This window comes from Lichenostomus cassidix, chromosome 2 (assembly GCF_008360975.1).
Source record: "Lichenostomus cassidix isolate B80296 chromosome 2, HeHo_3.0, whole genome shotgun sequence".
Lineage (NCBI taxonomy): Eukaryota > Metazoa > Chordata > Aves > Passeriformes > Meliphagidae > Lichenostomus > Lichenostomus cassidix.
Genome location: NC_139482.1, coordinates 7,221,349 through 7,240,481, shown reverse-complemented (window position 1 = coordinate 7,240,481; position 19,133 = coordinate 7,221,349). Strand labels below are relative to the sequence as shown.

The following is a 19,133-nucleotide window of genomic DNA, read 5'->3' as shown; positions in this document are numbered from 1 at the left end:
AAGGGAGCTCTTCTGGCTCCATTGCTTATGAAAAATACACCAAGCATCAGCAATTTCCACCACTACACCTGCTATTTCTGTGAACCCACAGGCATAGAAATAACAGAGTCAGAATCACCTTAACCATGACTCCACTGAAGATAATGAGGTGAATTCAGCACCAGGCAACTTCAAACCCCTTCCTCTAATCCAGCATCCCCACGTGCTTCTATTTAATCCTTTATGGCAGGGTGGGAATTTGCATATCAGCCACTAAGGTGGCATTAAAAAACCAAACCAAAACAGTGATAACGTTTGGAAAGACACAGTTGGTTGAACTTCTTCTTCTAAATATCTCATTCGGAAATTCACACTATCTTATGCCCAGAAAAGCATAATTGAGGTTTTCTTTTATGCACAAGACCTTTCTACATCTCGCTGGTACAAACACAGACACCACTTTTTATTGCTGTCTGCCTCAGGTGAGATCCAGAGCAGCAGCAGCAGCAGCAGTGAGTGAGTCACCTGTGATGATGACATGGAGATGTGGTAGAAAGGTCCACGTCCTCCCTGGGGAGTGGCACGGACGAAGAAAAACTTCCGACCATCCTTGGAAAAAATGGGCTCTTCATTCTGTGTGAGCAGGAAAATTGAGGGTTGCGTTACTGTTAATTGGTTTATATTTAGAATTATTCAGCCCTCCAACCGCCTGTGAAATTAATTCACAGCAAAACAGAAAATGCTCTTTGACAGCAACCTGAGGCACACAAAAAGCTGGCTGAAAACCGGGGAAAATTTTGAGGATTATTGCTTCTTACTCTGGGGAAAACAGACACCTTCCAGCTGTGGGAAGAAAGGCAGCAAGGTGAGTTCCTTGGCTGTAAAGTCAATTCCCACTTGCAGAGCCATAAGTACACATCTGCAGCTGACTGCTTGGGGCACTTGGAATTCATCCTTCAGAACCAGCTTGAACCTCACTGCCACAAGTGTGGCAAACCCTGCTCACTCTGCTGGAAGAACCTCTCTGTTCCTGTCCTGGAGGAAACACAACCGAACAGCATCTAACTGCTGGCTGTTTCTACTCTCTTGCAAATGCTTATCTCACTGAATTATTTATGAAGGAGAGGATCTCTTGTAGAACTCTCTTTGACACAGATCTCCCAGGTGAACGCTCTGATTGACTTTTATTGGGCAACTGGAACTTTCAACCAGAGAGAGAAGAGACTCAGCAGAAGGAAAATCAAACACCACATATGGCAAGCTAGCATCTCCTGAAAGGATGTCTCCTTTTTGTACAGGAACCATGAGGCACATGAGAAGTCTCCACTGCATGAGATGGTTGATTAATTACAAGGGAAGGCAGAAGGATGATCCATATGGTGGGACACAGGAGCATTGTACCAAGAGAACTGGCTGTGTGAAATTTACACTAAATCTCGACTAGATGGAAGTAAATAAAAAGCTGAACCTCTGCTGAAGCTTTCCTGTGATATCAGGGTTTTCTGTCACTACATGAGCCCTGCCATCCTTGGCCCAGATTTGTGGACTTTTCTTCCTCCAGGGCAGTCAACAAGGAGGTTGTTGCCAGCCTCTTCTGGGTGCTCTGCATTCAGTGTTAATCAAACACCTTGACTTTCTGCTTGGCACATGCCAAGATACCAAACTGAACCAGCAGGAACCTGATTGTGCAGGGACACTGATGGCACAGCAAAGGAATAAACATTTTTATTTCCCATAAGCTAGCACATTATTCTTACTGTTTCTTTGCTCCCAGTTCTCTACTGATTAATTCTTTTTCACTATTTGTCAGATTTATCAACGATGTATTAGGTGTTCAAACTGTTCTTTTTTCCTTTTATTTTCCCCTGCTTAGGTTTTCAGTGTATTTTAAAATGTGCCCATTTGCAGCTTGTTGCAGCTCTATAAAATAATGGTTTCATTTGTTTCTGACATTGTTCTGGAACCTGAAACATGAAACTCTATATTATTTCCAAATGTCTTTCATGACAGGAGAAACCTCATTGAATAATGACTGTGATAGCTCAGGCAAACCTTCTGCTTGACAGATTTTGCTTTCCTGGGGTAGGTAGCAATGAGTTCAGTCTCCATTTCTCGATCTGTACCTCCTGCATTGTATATTCCAGCAATATGTCTCTGCCAGTCAGAGCAGGCGTTGTGCAGAGTTTGAGGATCATTCAGAGCTGCAGGGGAAGGAGGTTTGTGGCACAGGTGACAGATGTGAGGTTTCAGCACTGGGCTGATGTTACATGACAGTTTGTATGCTCCTGTTACTGGAAAGGCAACACAGGAAAGCAGTCAGAACTTTGTGACAGAGATAATGATTTATCCCAGGTGGCAAATGGGGGTACAGACTGAAATTCTCTTGGAATGGGGTTTTATAATTTAGGGAGCTACACTGGGCACGTAATTAAAATATTCTGCATGTGATCTGACCTGTCCAAGCCTTTGGTTAACCATTATTGACTGAATCCCACAATACTAGAATAGAAAATCCCTCCTTGGAAATAGTAGTTTAGTTTAGTGTAGTAAAAGAAAATACTTTTACTATACAGCAGGTATGCAATGTTTGGAAGTCTTTGCCACAGGAAGTTTATTGACACAGCTGGTATCAGCGGGTACAAGAAGGGATTGAATATACTCATATCTTAAAGGGAATAGATGTGGATATAGTCTCTATGTTTGAAATCTTTTTGTTGTAGGTGATGGGGAAAGAAGACTGGACATGCCATCACTGGATCTGCAGCCACATGAGGAAGACTCCTCTGGTAGGACTAGGGAAGACAAGATGCATACAGGATGGTGGTGAGTGCACAGGTGTCTCTGACCTTGAGGATTTGCATAATCAAATGTGCACTGATGTATTTGAAAGAGAAATTATCCAATTTATGGTGAGTTGGAATGTAAGCAAGCTTCGTGGATCCAGGAGTACAACTCCACTAAAATCACTCACAGGTTAACATGGGTCAAGCAATCATCATATTTCAGCACCACACGCTGCAGCTCCAAACTGGTTTGTCTGTGCTCAGCACACTGCCTGCCTCCTGTTCTTCTACAGTGCTTCACATGCTCTTGGCTGGCTTACACCAATTTCCTCACAGAAATCACTGGCAAAGCAGATTCTTTGCATATTGGTTTTATTACTGACTGAGAGTTACACTTCCATAAAAATTATGGTTTTCTGGTTCATCCTGAGGTTTTAAAGAGGAGAAAAATTAATCTGAATAACTGAATCCTTTCCAATTGATTCTCTGATGCATTTTCCCTTCCTCAGCAATCTCCTGCCCTCTCTGCCTCTGATCCACCTTTGCCCGGATCCCAGAATTAATGATTTTGCTGTGTGGGCGTTTGTTCTTTCAGGGAAATGTCCCAATACTTTTAGTGTCACAGGCCCATAGCTCTGATAAACAGATAGGTGTGACATGAATCCTTTTAATCCCTTGCATATTGGTAAATACTTTGGATTTTTACTTTGTTTAAATCCAGCAAAGGAAACACCTGACGTGCATTGACTCTAATGGGATATGAAGTCACCTCCTCTTTAGGACACAGGGGGAAGATCTTTTCCCATCTCCTGACACATTCAGCCCCTGGGGCAATGCTGAGCTTCATCTTCCATCCCTGTCCCCATGTTCATCTGTGGCCATCATGGAAACCAGGGAAGCTGCACCAAATTCAGGGTCAGCAGCTGGAGAGGATCCCATGTCTCTGGGTACCAATCCCTCCACTGGATGAAATGGGCACTCTTCTTTAGAGTGTCCAAAATTTCACCAAAAAGATCCTTTGTAGCCAGAAGCTGCTTTTTCAGCTTTTTCAGCTCTGGCAGATGAATTTGGGTATTTGAGTTACAGGACTCTGGGTCCTGTTTCTGCTGCATCCTTGGTCTTGAGGCCAAAATTAGGTCAGTTATGGGGCAATTACATGGCAAAAGGGCTTCACAGAGTGAAAAAGTGGGTCCTGTTTGTAAATTCATCTGAACCCTGTTTTTATTATAATAATCTAATTTCATACTTCCTAGTAACTACATGTAAGACTGGGTTACCATGCAGGATTAAAGCAAGGGGAAAAAAGCCTTGCAAGGTTTTCAACATCTCAGCCTTTTAATAGAGCAAGTCTTTAGTTTCAGACTGAGGTCATCTGAAACACTGGGGAAATAGAAGGACTGGAAAGAAAAATGCAACCCAAAGAAACTGTTATCAGGGGAGGGCAGCCAGCCCACGCAGGCAGTTCTGGAGGTTATAGGTCTCTAAACAATTTTATGGCAATCTCCTGGTCCTGCCAATGTCAATGTCAAAGACTGCAGCCTTTGGTAGAGTTGCAATTGCACCCTGGTTTATAATTAAATTTTTTTTCAGGCCACATTCGCAATGAAATAAATAAACTAATTAAAATGCCAGTAAAGTTTATCTTCAGCAGGTGCTCAGAAATTGGCTTATTCCTCCCTTGCTGACTCATTGCCTGTATATGACCATTCTCAGTACTAGTGGAAAAATGGCTTCTTCGCAAAAATTGAAACAAAATTGCTTACAGCTATGATTAGCGTTTCAAACAATTTGTGTATTTAGGCAAAAGTGTGAGTGAAGTTCAGTCTGGCTCTTGTACTCAGAAGTGCAAAAGTTTATAAATAAAAGAACTATAAACTTCCAGAGTCCCTGGACAGTTTTAGTGAACATGTGACATACTGTCTGACAAAGAGTGACAGATACTTTTTAGCAAATCCTGCATATTTCTCATTATATTTTAAGTAGTTTAGCCTCTATTTTAGCTACATAGGGAGTGGCTGCATTATTTCTCTTTGCCTGTGTTGGAGGGAGGGTCTGCACAGATTTTGGACTTGCATAAAATGTATTGATGAACTTAAGAACTTATACTTCATCAAATGTATTGATGAAGGAAACATGAGATTGTTTGCTATGACCTTCCATAGACAGACTATTAAACACCACTGAGTCACCAATCTACTATGACAACAAAATTCAAATTCATGGCTTCTATGCTTTATCTCAGAACTCCCAGGATTTCAGACAGATGAAAAACATCAGCCCTGTCACCCTTGGAGATCCCCTCATGTCCCTGGTGAGTATCTTCTCCTTGTCTCCTGCTCCCAGCCGACTGTGAAGCTTTTCCCTATTCCAGGGTGCACTGAAATTCCCAAGAGAAAGGTAAAACCTGGCTATACTTCTCAAACCATGCATATAGAGAATTTTGAAGGAGTATTTTAAAGAGTGAGCCAAGCAGTTGGATTCCTTGTTCCTACTGATTTAAAACCGTGACACTCCCCCAGAGGAGGTCTTTGTGGTGGGCTGAACCCTCCCAGGGTCCCTTGGCTTTGTCACCTCACTGCCACCACCCTGGCTGTCTACAGAGGGCACAGGACACCTGGCTCATTTGCATATGCCTCTATTAAAATCCCTTAACAAGCCACCATCCTGAGCTGAGCCACACCCCTGAGCTCCTTCAGCAGCTGCCTGATGTGCAATTCATCTCCCTCTTGAAGAGGTGAGTGGACCCAAACTAGCATTTAGCATTTTCACATCACCCTCATAGTCAGATACACATGCCATAACTTTCCAGTTGTCTAGATTAATGTGTCACAGAATAAAAGGCAAATACAGAAAATACAATTATCCCAGTAATCATATTCAGTCAAAACTAGAATTTTAAGTAATTTTGTTGTCAGAAATACAGGCAAAAGAGCTATATAATTCTTCAGACTCTTACAAAAGCTTTTGAAGGGTGCTATCAAATGTCTCCAAAGTCCACAGGAAATGTTATTTTAGTTTAGCACTGAGATATCTGACTCATTTGGCTGTAATGAACAACCTTCTCTAACATCAAACTAAGTGTGTGCTCTCAAACTAAGTATATGCTTTTTGGAGATGCAGTAAAACAAAATGTATTTCCCTGGAGCAGGCCCATTAGAGACTGACAGATCATTTACTTCAGATATTGAGGATAAAGCACCATCTTTTAATGCCTGTCCAAGTGCTAGGTAAGTGACTAAATAACTACAGCACTGTAAGAACACAAGTTCCACCATACTGCATTAATCCTATAAAATACAACTTCTACTCTACAGCAGTAAATAGCAATGAAAGGATTTCTTAACTGCTGTTGTCCTCAAAATTATAAAATAAATAAATCCTGGTTTTTTTTTTTAAATATACAATATTTGGACAACTTAATTTCCCTTTGTTTTGGCTTATCTTTTAAGCCTTTGTTTCCTGCTCAAGCCAATACAGTATTTATGAATGTAAAGAATATTTCAGCATCATTTTTACTCTATATCAGGAGAAGATTATTTGAAATGCTTGGAGCACAAAACCTATTTCCCCTGTACAGTCAATTTCCATCTGGATCACACACAGCCCATTGCAGCAGGACAGGAACTGGAAAAGAGAGCATTGCTCTGGCTGTGAACTGATGTAGTGTTATTTCTACAGGACCTTGGCTTCCTCTGAACAAGCTGTGACAAAAACTTGAAATGCTTTAAATCTGGACTTGGAAAAACACAGAGAACAAGATACTATGTGACACACTGCTCCCTGTCTGGCATTCAAACAGCACTTGAAACACAGTTCAGTCTTGTGGCTGAATTGAGATCACAGCTTCTCTCTCAAGAACACCTCAACCTAATCTGAGATCCCTTCACAAACTGACTCCTGGGCAAGTGTTATACATGATATTTAAGTGACTTATCAGCCTGTCTGCATGATTTTGTCTCTGAATGGACACAGACCCTCTTAAAAAAATGACCAGAAAACAATTTTTTTAATGGTGTTTCAATTATGATCAGTGTCAGGGCAGGATATGAAGGGCTGCCTCTGAGTTTAATGAGTCCTATACAGGTACTGCCAGTGAGTGATTTTCTACCAACATCAGCTTTTCATCTCTTTTAAATATAAGTAAATTGCAGGCTAAAGGCTATGTGACCTAGAGTAGATGGCAACTTCTCTAAGAACTTGTTTGTTGCTGAGAAACTCTTTTCTGTTATACAGACCATGCCATCTTCCAGGTAACTCTCTCAGGCCTGGAAATCTGTTTTTCTCTTTGGGGCAGAACTCAGTGAAACAAAAATCCTACCAAAAACTTGACTCCAAGGTGAAGATCACTCTTACCTGTCTGTGCAGCCAGGCATCACTCTCATCTTCATGTTTCTGAAACACAGAAAGATCATTAATTCCATATTTGACATATATTATATTTTGTCTGTAAGTGCAGGAAGGTGTTGGATTGAAGTTGAAAGGTTGCTCAGAAATACAAAGAAACTGTTTAAATATGTGCTTCTGGAGTGGAATCCAGTGGCTGCTTTCCTTGACTTTCCTCCCTGATGAATAAATATTCACTGGATCAAGAAAGCATTTTACTCATGCAGACAAAACACATAAATCCACAAGATATATTATTCCCCCAAAGAAATATAGCTTCCTAAGAAATAAATAAAGGCTGAAATGAAAGTTATTAAGAAAAAACTTTTCACCATGCTCTATGCACAGAATTGCATAATTTTTTTCGAGGGATGGGTATATCAGAACAATTTTATACAGTGGAAACACATTCCAGTTTAAATGATGGAATCTGCTAATCCAGAGCTTTTATCAATACACCATTTATAGGAGGGATTCATTAACTGCAATTAAGGCATATGTAGATAAACATGAGCTGATTTTAATGTCATTAAATATATATAATGCAGCTACAATGTGGCAAAGGTATTTAGGCTGCAAACTGTTGAGGTGCGTGAGCTTGTGTGTGGATACAGGTATTTCAAGAGAGGTTAATCAATCTCCCTCACACACACAAAGACACACACTGAGTGTTCTTGGATGTGTAGGTGTTAAAAAAGAAGTAAAAACTGTGAACATTGGTTATTATCTGTCTGCATAAACAGCTGTGTGCCAGCTGACTTATCACGGTATAAAACCACTGAAACACTTTCTCCTTGCATGGTTTATCAACACCAACAGTGAGTGACCATTTTGCAGAGCTCTTACCTTGGTGCAAACGCCCGTGGTGGCATCGCAGAGCGTCAGGATGGACACGTTCTGGGCCCTGTTCAGCCAGTTCACTGCCACCTTGGTGCTGGTGGCCCATTTCACCATGGTGATGTAGTAGTCCCTGCAAGCACAGACACACACAGACCACATCACAACACTGCCATGCTGATGAATTGCCATGTGGAAGGGCAGTCAGGGGCTGCTGCAGGCAAACAGGACAGGAGAGAGCTGTGGTTTTTAAGAACATCGTGTCCTGATGTCTCTAGGCTGCTTTATGTATAGATTTCAACCCCTAAAAATGACACTTTTAGGGCTGTGCAGGTGTTTTATCTGCCACTTCTGGAAGTTATTTTCAAAGAAGAGACAAATCCAGAGATAAAGGATCTTTCAAGCTATTCTGTCTTCCGAGAAGGATTGAACTGCCTGGAACTACAAATTCGTGCACAGGTGGAAAAGAAATGGCAAGCCATTTCCATTCTAGGCACATAAACCTGAGCTGACTCAGACCCATCACTATCAATGGCTGGGTTCTTTATGCTTATGAGAACTTGATGGCCTCTGAGTTTGCCAACGACACACCAAAGTATCAGGAGTTTTGCCCTAAAAGGCAAAGAGAAAGAAGGACAGAGTTTAGAGTGACACAGGGTTTCTGCAAAGCAGATGCAGCTGGTTGCCAAAAAGACATCAGCAGAGATGGTTTGCATCAGCAAAACCACCCTCCCACACTTCCTGAACCCTTATTGCTGGACATATTCAGGTTGTGAGGATACTGGGAGTAAATCATGAGTGTGGGCTGCACAGTCTTGTAATCCATATCTTCAGGAAAAGTCCCATGCAATGGTGAGGAATGCACCCACTTGGGCTGGAAAATACAGGAATAAATTCACTGCTGGTTGCCTTCCCAGAGCCAGGGCATGGTGCTACCAGATGTCCACCTCTGCAGCAATTCAGGGCTCCACCACCTCATTTGTAGTGCACAACTCTGGCTGAACTGTCAGAGCTGGTGATATTATAATATACTGCTGGGCTGTGTGGGCCAAGACATCCTTACATTATAATATGACTTTTTACAGCACACAGTCTATAAAAAATTTATTAGTTCATTTGTTTGCTATAAAATATGTATAAGGAATTGTTGCTCTCATTGGAAATAACGTGCTGTGTCGCTGGAGAGTCCTTCATGTTCTGGCAAGAGCTCCTGAATATACTGAAGAGAAAGGGCAAAAGCACAAAGGTCTGTTTGTCTAGAAAAATAACAAGTTGGAAATTGATTTTGTAGTTTTCAGTAATATTTAGTGCCTGAAATTGGCAGGGGAAAAAAGAACAAAAGACCTCAGTGCTTGTATCCACTGCATTGGAGGGAATGATATGTCCAGGTGAGACAACAGCAGTCTGAAAATTTAGTGCCTGAAATAAAATTGTAATTTTATTCTTTATCAGCAACAGCATAGGCCCTAAGAGGAAAAAAACAACAACGCAAAATTAAACTCTATAACAGCCTCTTCTTTCTCTCCAAAATGAACTGAGCAGATTCAATCTCCCCAGAAACAGAATGGGATTTTAGTACTTATTGTGGCTTGGAGCATGTTTTTCATAAATCCAATTTAAAATTTCTAGGACATCTATTCAGTTTGCACATCCCCCTCACTGTTTGAACACAGGTGCCAGAGCTCTTTCTCAGGAACTTTTAATTATCATTTTAGGTGATTTAGGATCTTCCCTACCACCCTAAAGAGGGGCAGAGTCTCAGTTTCTCTCTGGAGCTTCCCCAGCCATCAAGACCATGGGTAACCCAGCCTACAAATAACTGGAGACACTTGTACAGTCATTATTCCAGTTTCTGAGTACAGTGGAGTCTTTCATTTCATTTACTTCCCCTCATATCTCTTCTATAGGACAACCAAGTTTTATGGTTCCCATTTTGCAGAGGAAAATGAGACAAGAAGGTGTGATTCATCTCAGTTAATTTTAAACATCTGCTGCTCCTGCAGCTCCACTGGTTGAGCAGCCAGTGGAGAGAAATGGGAAGTCAGTGCATTTCCCAAGCTGTGTCTGCCTGACCTGTCCCAGATTTTATATGGAGCTGATTTAAGGGAGAACGTGTTTCTTCCAGAGAATGAAATCTATACCAGCAGCTGCTTGACCACTTCATCTAGAGATACCAACATCAGAGCAAAACGGAAGGAACATCTTGTCTGAGCCCTGTCAGGAAGGGTGAAGTCATCCTGAGTTTTGCAATGGATTTCACCATCCCAGTAAAGGTGTTGGTGGAAGCAGCCCAGCTCATGATCCCTGGGGCACAGACAGCTCCTGCTTCAAATCCAGACTGGAGTTGTCTAAGTTTTCCCTTTATTTATTTGTTCCTGGTCTATGCAAGAGCCTGTGATGATTTCTGCACTCACTGGAGAAAACATTGTTCCTCAATTTGCCACCTGAGATGCAAATATGAGAAATAAGCTGGGTCATGATCCAGTTCTGACCATCTGCTGATGTAACTCTTGAGGTCCAGTGGTTCTCACCAAAATAAAAAATACCTGTCAGGCATTAAATGTTATAACACTACATTTCCCCCCTTCAACTTCGACTCCTTCCCTTCACTTACTTTCTTTTTCTCACAGAAAAGCATGGCATTGGAGAAAACTTGACAAAAAAGTTCAGAATGAAAGATGTCACTTGAAGAAGGACAAGTGATCAATATTGTACATTTCACCCAAAACATATTTTCCATCATCAGCTTTGATTTCTTTGTTTTGTTGGGGCTTTTTTTGTTGTTTTTCTTTTTTGTTTTCCAAAAAAATATCTAATTTCTGTGGAAAATTTCTGGATTTTTTCAATTTTGAAAGAAAAAAGACCACGGCATATCTCCACTTATTATCAGCTTTATTAATTGTACTAAATCACTTTGCTCCAGATCAAAAGAACATGAAATTCCACTCTGTCCATACATCATCTGTACTGAGAACATTGAAATGCTTCGGGTAGGATGTGGCTGCTGGAAGATCCTCATCACCAGCTTCCCCTGCTTTCTTGAAACTCCCCTCTGTAACTAAATGTACAGTACATCCCTCTTGCCTATTTTAATGAAATTTTATCACACTAATCCTTTCATTTCAGAAAACATATGCATAATGAAAATGCACCCCTATTGCTCTAGCAGCACTACTTCTGTCATCCCTGGAGATGGCAATTGCTGTGGTTTTGATGAAATACACAGGCACTAATTAATTATGATGTATTCTGCATCATTTTGCAATATTGATTGCAACCAAATAAATTATGGCCACCCATAAACATATAGAACAAATTTATTAACAACACTTGGATCCTACACTTGGAAGTTATTGCTGTAATTAAAATGTTTCTGAGTCTCTCTGTTTACAGAGAATGTTACCATAAGAGAAATTATACTGTTCAGGAGCCACCATTCTGATACTGTGAAGGGGATATTGTGATTCTGAATTCCCACCTGCTGTATAAAGGTCTGAAGTTGTATTTTGGAAAGACAAACACATTTATGCCCATTTAGTTTGGTCACAGGTCATGCATCTTCTTTTGCATAAATGGGTTTGGATTATTTTATTCAGTGTAAACATGTTCTAATGTAAGGTTATATAAAATACAGGTAAAAAGACAAATAATTTGGGAAAACACCTGAAGCAAATTTACACAAAATGAAACTTTCTGATAGCAGTAGAGAAAGGTACTGTAAAATGATCTTGAAAAAGTCAGACTCTGACCTAAAACCCCAAGAGAACTGGGATGCAGCATGCAAGGGTGAGAAAGTATTTACCTCATTCTGGGGTCATCTGGGGGAGTCATTTCCAGGTCATGAGTGGGTCCATTCAGACCAATCACGTGCAAAGAAATAGTTGGATTTTCCATTCCAACCTGGATTTTAAAAAAGAATAAATTGTCATATCTTATACAACATGGAATGGTTTTGGTTTATTATATCCCCATGTATTACAGAAAGCATTCCCATTGAACAGGATATGGATTGGACTGCTGTGGTCTTTCACAGGGAGACTTCAAATGTAGGGACGTGGCACAGAGGTGTGGAGAGTTTGGAAGCCACAAACAAGTGGCAATTTTATTCAGGACACTTCTAACCTTAGTAAAAAATCCTACTTTTCAAGGCAACTAGAAACTTTGCTACTTCCTGCCCCTTTTGATAAAAGGTTGTCTAACAGGATGATAGTTGATATAGTAAAATAGCTATTCATTTTTTACTCTAGGAAAGGGCATCCCCTGCTGAAGCACTGTGATTTCCACAAAACCTTCATATATATGGGTATTTCTCCCATTAAATTATTGTTCAATTTGAACCAGCATGTGAGGTCTTAGGCAATCAGTGCTTAAAGCAAGAAACCCAGAAGGAATGAGTGCAGCAGACACCCCTGAACTGCTTCAGAGCAGGAAATGACAGCAATAACAGCAGCAGTGAGTGTGTGCTGGTGGAGATGTGTCAGTGCTGTGCACTTGCTGCACTCAAGGGGATATTGGCTCTGGAGTCTTTTCTGTCTTTCTCTGTGTTCTGTGCAATGCTCAGGCACAGCAAGGCTCTAAAACCAGGCTGTGTCTCCTCTGACATTAGGCCATCCTGGATATTCTGTGGAAGACCAAATACTACATTTGCCTCCTATACAAAAGAAAACCTATCTAAATATACAATATACATATGTATGTGTGCATCTATCTATCTATCTATCTATTTATCTATCTATCTATTCATCTACCAATATAAAAACTAAATATAGAAATGCATCAAATATAGACACATACCTAAATACAGAAACATTTCTCAATATAGACATATAGAAATTCCAAACCCTCCGACACCAACAACCCCATTCTGGAGCCAAACCCTCAGACACCATCCAACTTCCATCTGTTCCAGCATGGAAGCACAATTGCTTTTGTGTGCATAAAAAGCAAGGATTTAAAAATTTTATTTTCATTGTATGGAGAATTATTAATTCTCACAGAATCAGAGAACTGCAATTTTACAAATGCAGCTAAAGAAGAGTGAAAAAAACAGTCACTGGGGATCAGTTGGTCTTCCTTGGATCTGTTTTTTTCATTGCTTATGAGTGTACATTATTAGTCTCCTGTCTGAGCCTACTGGAAAGAAACAATTATTTATTTCTGCTAGAACAGCAGGACTGATTATTTTATTTTCCCTTACCTTTGGATAATGATATGTTTTAACAGTAGGGTAAGTGATGCCTGTATATCTCGGGATCTCCATGGTGGGGACTCTGGAGGCATTGATTGTTGCATATGCCAACCTGGTGCCATCAGGAGACCACCAATGAGCAATATGAGTCTTCAAGATCTCCTCTAATTAAAAAAAAAGGCAAGAACAAAAAAAAAAAAAAAAGGCTATTAGAGGTGAATTACTAGTTAACAATAAATGAAACAGCGCAGATATGAAAATCCCAGTCTAATCACAGCACAGGGAGGATGCCACAGGAATATCAATCAAAAATACTTATCAAATTATGCCATATACACAAACGAACACAATTGATAACAATTACTCTGTATTTATAGGTTATTAAGCTTAATTACCTTTGCTGAAGAAACATCAATTTATTGATATTAGTACACACACTCATGACAGCATAAAGGCCCTGCTGCTCCTGCCATGTGTCCTGCACATGATTACAGCTCACAACAGCAGACTAGACACATATCAATCCATTCAAACAGTGGTTTTACAAGTGCTTCAGCAACAATTTAAATATTTCTAAATTCTGTTGCTAGTTGAGAATAAATTAATATAGCAATTTTATGTAACTTATGAAAAGCAGGAACTTCAAAACAAGATACCAGGCCTTAGATGCTACACCTTGGATACCATCTTGACTTTTATCCTTATTTCATTTTTGAAATCACTTTTGCAAGGCAATTTACCATGAGTAACCAGGTTTAGAGCCTGATCCTTTGTACCACTGAATTTTGGGATTTTTTTTAGATTTCAGTGATATAGTTGCCATTGAAAAGATACTCAGAAAGATGGCAATGCAAACATGTCAGAGTTCAAGTGTGTAAGGACAAAACAACATTGCCATAATTTGAAATTATTTTTAATACTGGCAGAACCTGGTTCTCATTAAACTCAAATTCAAATAACTTCTAATTGCTAATCCTTTTCACATCATCTAATATCCCTCGTTGTAAAGATGAGTTCACCTTATAGATCTGCAGAAAAGCTATAAAATCCACTCTTTGTCCAGAGTGTCTCCAGTTACTGACATTTGGAAGACATTAACTTGGCTTTTTAAACCTCCCATTTTGTGAAAGACAATAATGTAATCCATTTTCATTAAGAGGCTTAATACCATGTGAGTCATTCCTATTTAAACCACCAGAAGGTCTTGCATATGCTGCACAGATTGATGGGCAGGAAGATGGGTCCCATTACTTTAATGTGAGAATAAAAATAAAAGAGGCTGCAGAGTGTTTCTAAGCCTCCACCATGAAGTTCTGCTACACAGGTCCAAGCAGCTCCAATGTCTGCTGCCATCACTGGAAAAATGGGTGAGGGTTTTCTGGGTTCAGACCCACCAGGTTTGTACACCACCCTGTGATGACCCTCAGCCCAACCAAGACATCCCTCTGGTCTGAAGAGTAGAAATTCACCAAAGACTGTTTAATTTTTTTTTTTTTTTTTTAATTTGGATCAGCCATCCTTGGAGAATAGACAATTATATTCATCACAGGGCAAATAAACACTTTGTTAATCAAGACTTGCATATGGCTTGGAATAAAACTCAAAGTAACAGCCAAAAGGGTGCAAGGGAAAATTAATCCTCAATACTTATGGTTTGCACAAATAACAAATTAATTAATCAATGCTTAATGGCAGCATGTAAGTGGGGTTTTGCAAAGATATTTAGGAAGTTACAAATGTTTCATGGGAAAGCACATCTGGCAAATTTGCTTTGCTGCTTTGTCCCACCTGTTATATGTACATTTAAAAGATGCTGCTTTTGACTTTTATATTGGTTGCCCATTAAAGAGATAATGAAGAGCATAAAGGAAAAGGAGTATAGATGGATGGCAGATGAATCCTTGACATTTTAACATTAATTAGGAATGACTTTATTCAGCAAACATTTTCTCCAGGATCTCAGACTTAATGAAGCAGTTCTGCTGAAGGTCACACACCCAGAAAGGTTTTAGTGTAGGTTTTGTGGTGCTCTGTTAATGAGATTTAATAGAGTGAACCTTTGCCTTGAAACAAAGCCAGGACCTTGCTGTTATTGGAGAGATCAGTTAGTTTTAGCAAAGCAGGGAACATTCTTATGGAATATAGAATGGATTAGCACCAGAAAGTACTTTCAGCTGAAAGAAAAAATTATTTGCAGACAATTTGTTCTTGAAGACAGTTTATTCCTTGTGTTTGCATTTAGCACATGCTCTGAAAATGAGTTGCTTTCAATACTGCTGGGTCTTTCTAAAGTTAGCTCAGATCCTGCCTCATGTGTATGAAAAAACAGGTTCTCCTGAAACACCAAAGCCCCCCTAGATATATAGATCATGACCTCCTGACTAAGAACATAAAGCTATAATTGATCAAAACTTCTGCTCCCTTCCCCAGAGCTTGCAGTCACTGAGTGCTACATGATGCCAGGATGCTGTGAGTGAGCTGCTGAGACTCCTCACAGTCAGATCCTGGGGCTCTGTGCTCCTTCCTTCTCCACAGTTTTGCTTGGCAGCCCCAATGGGGCATGCAAACCCAAAAAATAACGAGAATAAAGTGTGTGGTTGCCTTAGCTGAACGCGGGCTGTTCAGATGTGTTGGCTGGGTTCAAGCACAGGCTCTGAGGCTGATTCCATGTTAGCACATTCAGCATTGAATCACTCTGAACACAGCTGGATTACCCTGCTTATGAGTAGTGACTCTTCAGTGGGGACCTGTACTAGCCAGTGAAGTGTTTGTGCTCAGGGAGTGTATTTTAATCCTTCTTCTAGCTGAATAAGGCCCAGTTGAACAATCATTTCAAAGCTGTGTGAAACAATGAGTCTTCTAAGTTAACAAACCCTCAGGAGGAGAATTTGAAGTCTTAGGTCAGAGTATATTCAATGCCAACTGGATATATATATCCATCTTAGCAGCTTCAATAACTGGATGAGAAAGGAAACTGGAGGCAATAACAGAGGTGTGATTAGAGGAATCTTCCCTGAGCTGAATTCAAAGTGGCTGCATTTACTGCATTATGTGACTGTCTGTCTCTGGAATCAAGACCTGAGCAGCATGCAGAGAGAGCCAGGCTGCCCAAAGTGGGAATGCCATCTCTTCTGAAGGATGTGCTTCCTGCCAGAAGCTTTCCTGCTCACCATCAGGGAGCAGAATGAGAAGACCCTTGCTGTGGTTCTCAGCTGCCAAGTAACAAGTTGTGGTGAATCTGGGACTGGATGTAGCATTTAGCTGTGATATCACGTGGGTAATCTCTGGAAAGACTGAACAGTGTATCAGAAGTTGGGTGGACCTTTCTAGCAGGTGTGTCATCAAAAATTAGCCCAGCATGTGTATAAAAGGTAAGGAGACACCTGCTTGTTTCAAACTGCAAGTGAATTCCAGCAGTACTTGCAAGAGCAATGAAATGGGAGAGTTGTATCTTACTTCAGGTAATAAACTTCTCAGGGAGTCATAAGAAATGGGTCTGGAAGAGACTCCAAGAATCCTCTGACTCATTTCTCCATGGACAATATCCACCTCAATCCTGTCAGGATCTTCACAAGTGGATTTTGGTATTCCTTTGATACTTGCATAGCACCTTTAGCAGAGGTTTAGCCATAGAACACAAACACTTTTAATTATTATGTCCACCTCTGTCTAAGCCCTGAGCAGTCCCACTGAAGTGCCTTCAGACCTCTGACTTCCCCTACAGACTCATTGCAGGGAAAAGCACCAGGCCTTTATCATGTGCAACCTCAGTGGTAACCAGCAGGTTCTGGAAAAAAACTGTTGTATGCTTCACATTTGGAAATCCACCCTGATGGTTTTAATGCTCTGAACCATAATCTGCCATTGGGGCATCTCTAAAGACATTTCCATGACAAATCCACTTCTCAGGCTTGCACAGAGCTCTAGACTGGCAGAGTTCCTCTTTGCTAATAAGCACATGTAAATGTCATGGCCATGGGGGTTTCTTCATGTTTGTCTAAAAATCCACCTGGTTCTGCAGTCTTTGTCCATTTTGAGTCTTATTGGTGAATTTTGGTTTTCGGCTGAAGATGGCAAAGTTCCCTCTTGCTGCTTGGGAAAAGATGAAGCCTTCACTAGTGACTGACTGAGAAATCCATTGGTAGCTTAGAGATTTCTTCCAATTTTTGAAGTCAACAAAAACATGAATGAAGATGATAACAGGAGAAAAAAAAAACTGAGAAAAAGAAATAATTTTCAAGTGAAGAAACATTTTTCCTGGACCTTCTTATTAGAAGATGCAAATAACTTGTAATTTTCTAGTGAGTTAACAGAAACAGAGACTTGCACCAGAAGACAATGATGCTTGGACAGACCAGTCCTCTGATAGTCTGACAGGTACCATTGCAACTCTTCTCTGTCACTTAAAAAAAAAAATTAGAAAAATAATTAGAAGGCACTGCAGTTTAAGATTCAAAAGCTCTCAGGACCAGTGTTATTTATTGCTGATGTGGTAAAGCACAGCAGTTCTGGGGACTATGACCAATGGTTCTGTTTGTGTGATGTATTGCAGCTAATACCCAGATTGTGAAGTATTTGGTGTGTTGAAGACATTTTGCTGTTTTATTAAAACTGTTAATAAAAAGGAATTTTAAGCAAAATGAAATTAAAGCCTAACATAAAGGCCATGGCTTATGTTGGGAAAGAAAGCTCAAAAGAAATTGTCAGTAGGATGCATCAAAAGAACATGAGAGGCAGAGAGATCAGAGAACAGCAAGAGGGTCTAGGAAAGGAGAAAACAAAGACTACTGAGAGAGTGAAACCCCACGGGTTCTCATAGAAACATCAAATAAATACAAATGCTTATTTGACAGCTGCCATCTGTTTTAAAATCAATTACTAGATCATCTCAAAGCACCAACCACATGTCCACATCGATTACTATTGTACAGTGTGAAAGCAAGTATTTTTAGCCAGTTAGGGAAAACTCATTGTTCATATTGGCCTTTGCTGACACATGTTTCAGGGATGGCTGTGGAAAATTACCTTTTGTTATATACAACCAAATTTTTCTCCCAGTTGCTATAGTGTAAGTCTACACTGACTGCCATTAAATCATTGTAATAGGTATAAAATGAGTGTCAAAGTAGTTATGTGTATGCAAATGGTAAAAAACTGTTTTGGATTACCATATCCAATCTACATTTTCCTGTGTTGACATTATTTTGTGCTGATGTCAGCAATAGCCCTGCAGCACCATTGATTTCAGAGCAATTAATCCTCTTTCACAGATGTCTAATTGAGTCAGGTGGAAAAAAAAAAAGGCAATTTTGCAGGGCCGCTGGACAATTCAACAACCTTTTGTAGGAAATATAAAAATTTATGTGGTTGAGGGCAAACTCCAGGTTCAGCCCAGGTCCACAGTTGCTGACCCTGAGATTAGCTTAGTTGGTCAGAGCATGGTGCTGATAGCACCAAGGCTGTGGGGCTGATCCCTGCACAAGCCATTTACTGGGGAGTTGAACTTGATGATCCTTTTGCATCCCTTCCAGCTCAGACTATTCTGTGAATCTGTATGCCAACAACTACCCTTCTCAAGCTGCTTGAGCTATTGTCCAAGAGATCCTCAAGAAAAATTAACTGCAATGCTCCCAGAGATCCTTAGGAAAAACAAGTTGCAAGGCTCACCCCCGTGACTCTTTATTTCTACTTGGAACACACACTCTCCTCTGCCACTGACAGGTGACAAGCTTAGGAAGAATAAACTATTTCTTGCTTTCATGGAGTTCTTGAGGATGTGCTTTAGAGAGAATTTATAAACAACTCCTTGATCCAAAATCTCACTGTGAAGGGCAAGCATCTCCCTGTGTTTGGCAGCCACAGGAAAGTGGCAGCCCCTCGTCTCAGGGAAAGGAGCCCAGCCAGGAGTTCTGCATCTCCTCCAGCATGGGGAAGGTGTGGGCTGCAAGTACCATTAGCTCCTC

General features: G+C 40.4%; 1 protein-coding gene across 5 annotated transcripts in view; it reads right to left on the bottom strand.

Annotated features, from left to right (window-relative positions):
- DPP6 (dipeptidyl peptidase like 6) overlaps nt 1–19,133 on the bottom strand; it is a 526,589-nt gene that overhangs the window by 39,158 nt on the left and 468,298 nt on the right. For all 5 annotated transcript variants that reach the window (XM_085050257.1, XM_085050259.1, XM_085050255.1 and 2 more), the window contains exons 9-13: nt 13,180–13,334; nt 11,785–11,882; nt 7,992–8,115; nt 7,116–7,154; nt 505–612 (exon numbers count right to left, since the gene is read on the bottom strand). In XM_085050257.1, the coding sequence (XP_084906383.1) occupies nt 505–612; nt 7,116–7,154; nt 7,992–8,115; nt 11,785–11,882; nt 13,180–13,334 (524 nt within the window). The remainder of the gene's footprint in view (nt 1–504; nt 613–7,115; nt 7,155–7,991; nt 8,116–11,784; nt 11,883–13,179; nt 13,335–19,133) is intronic.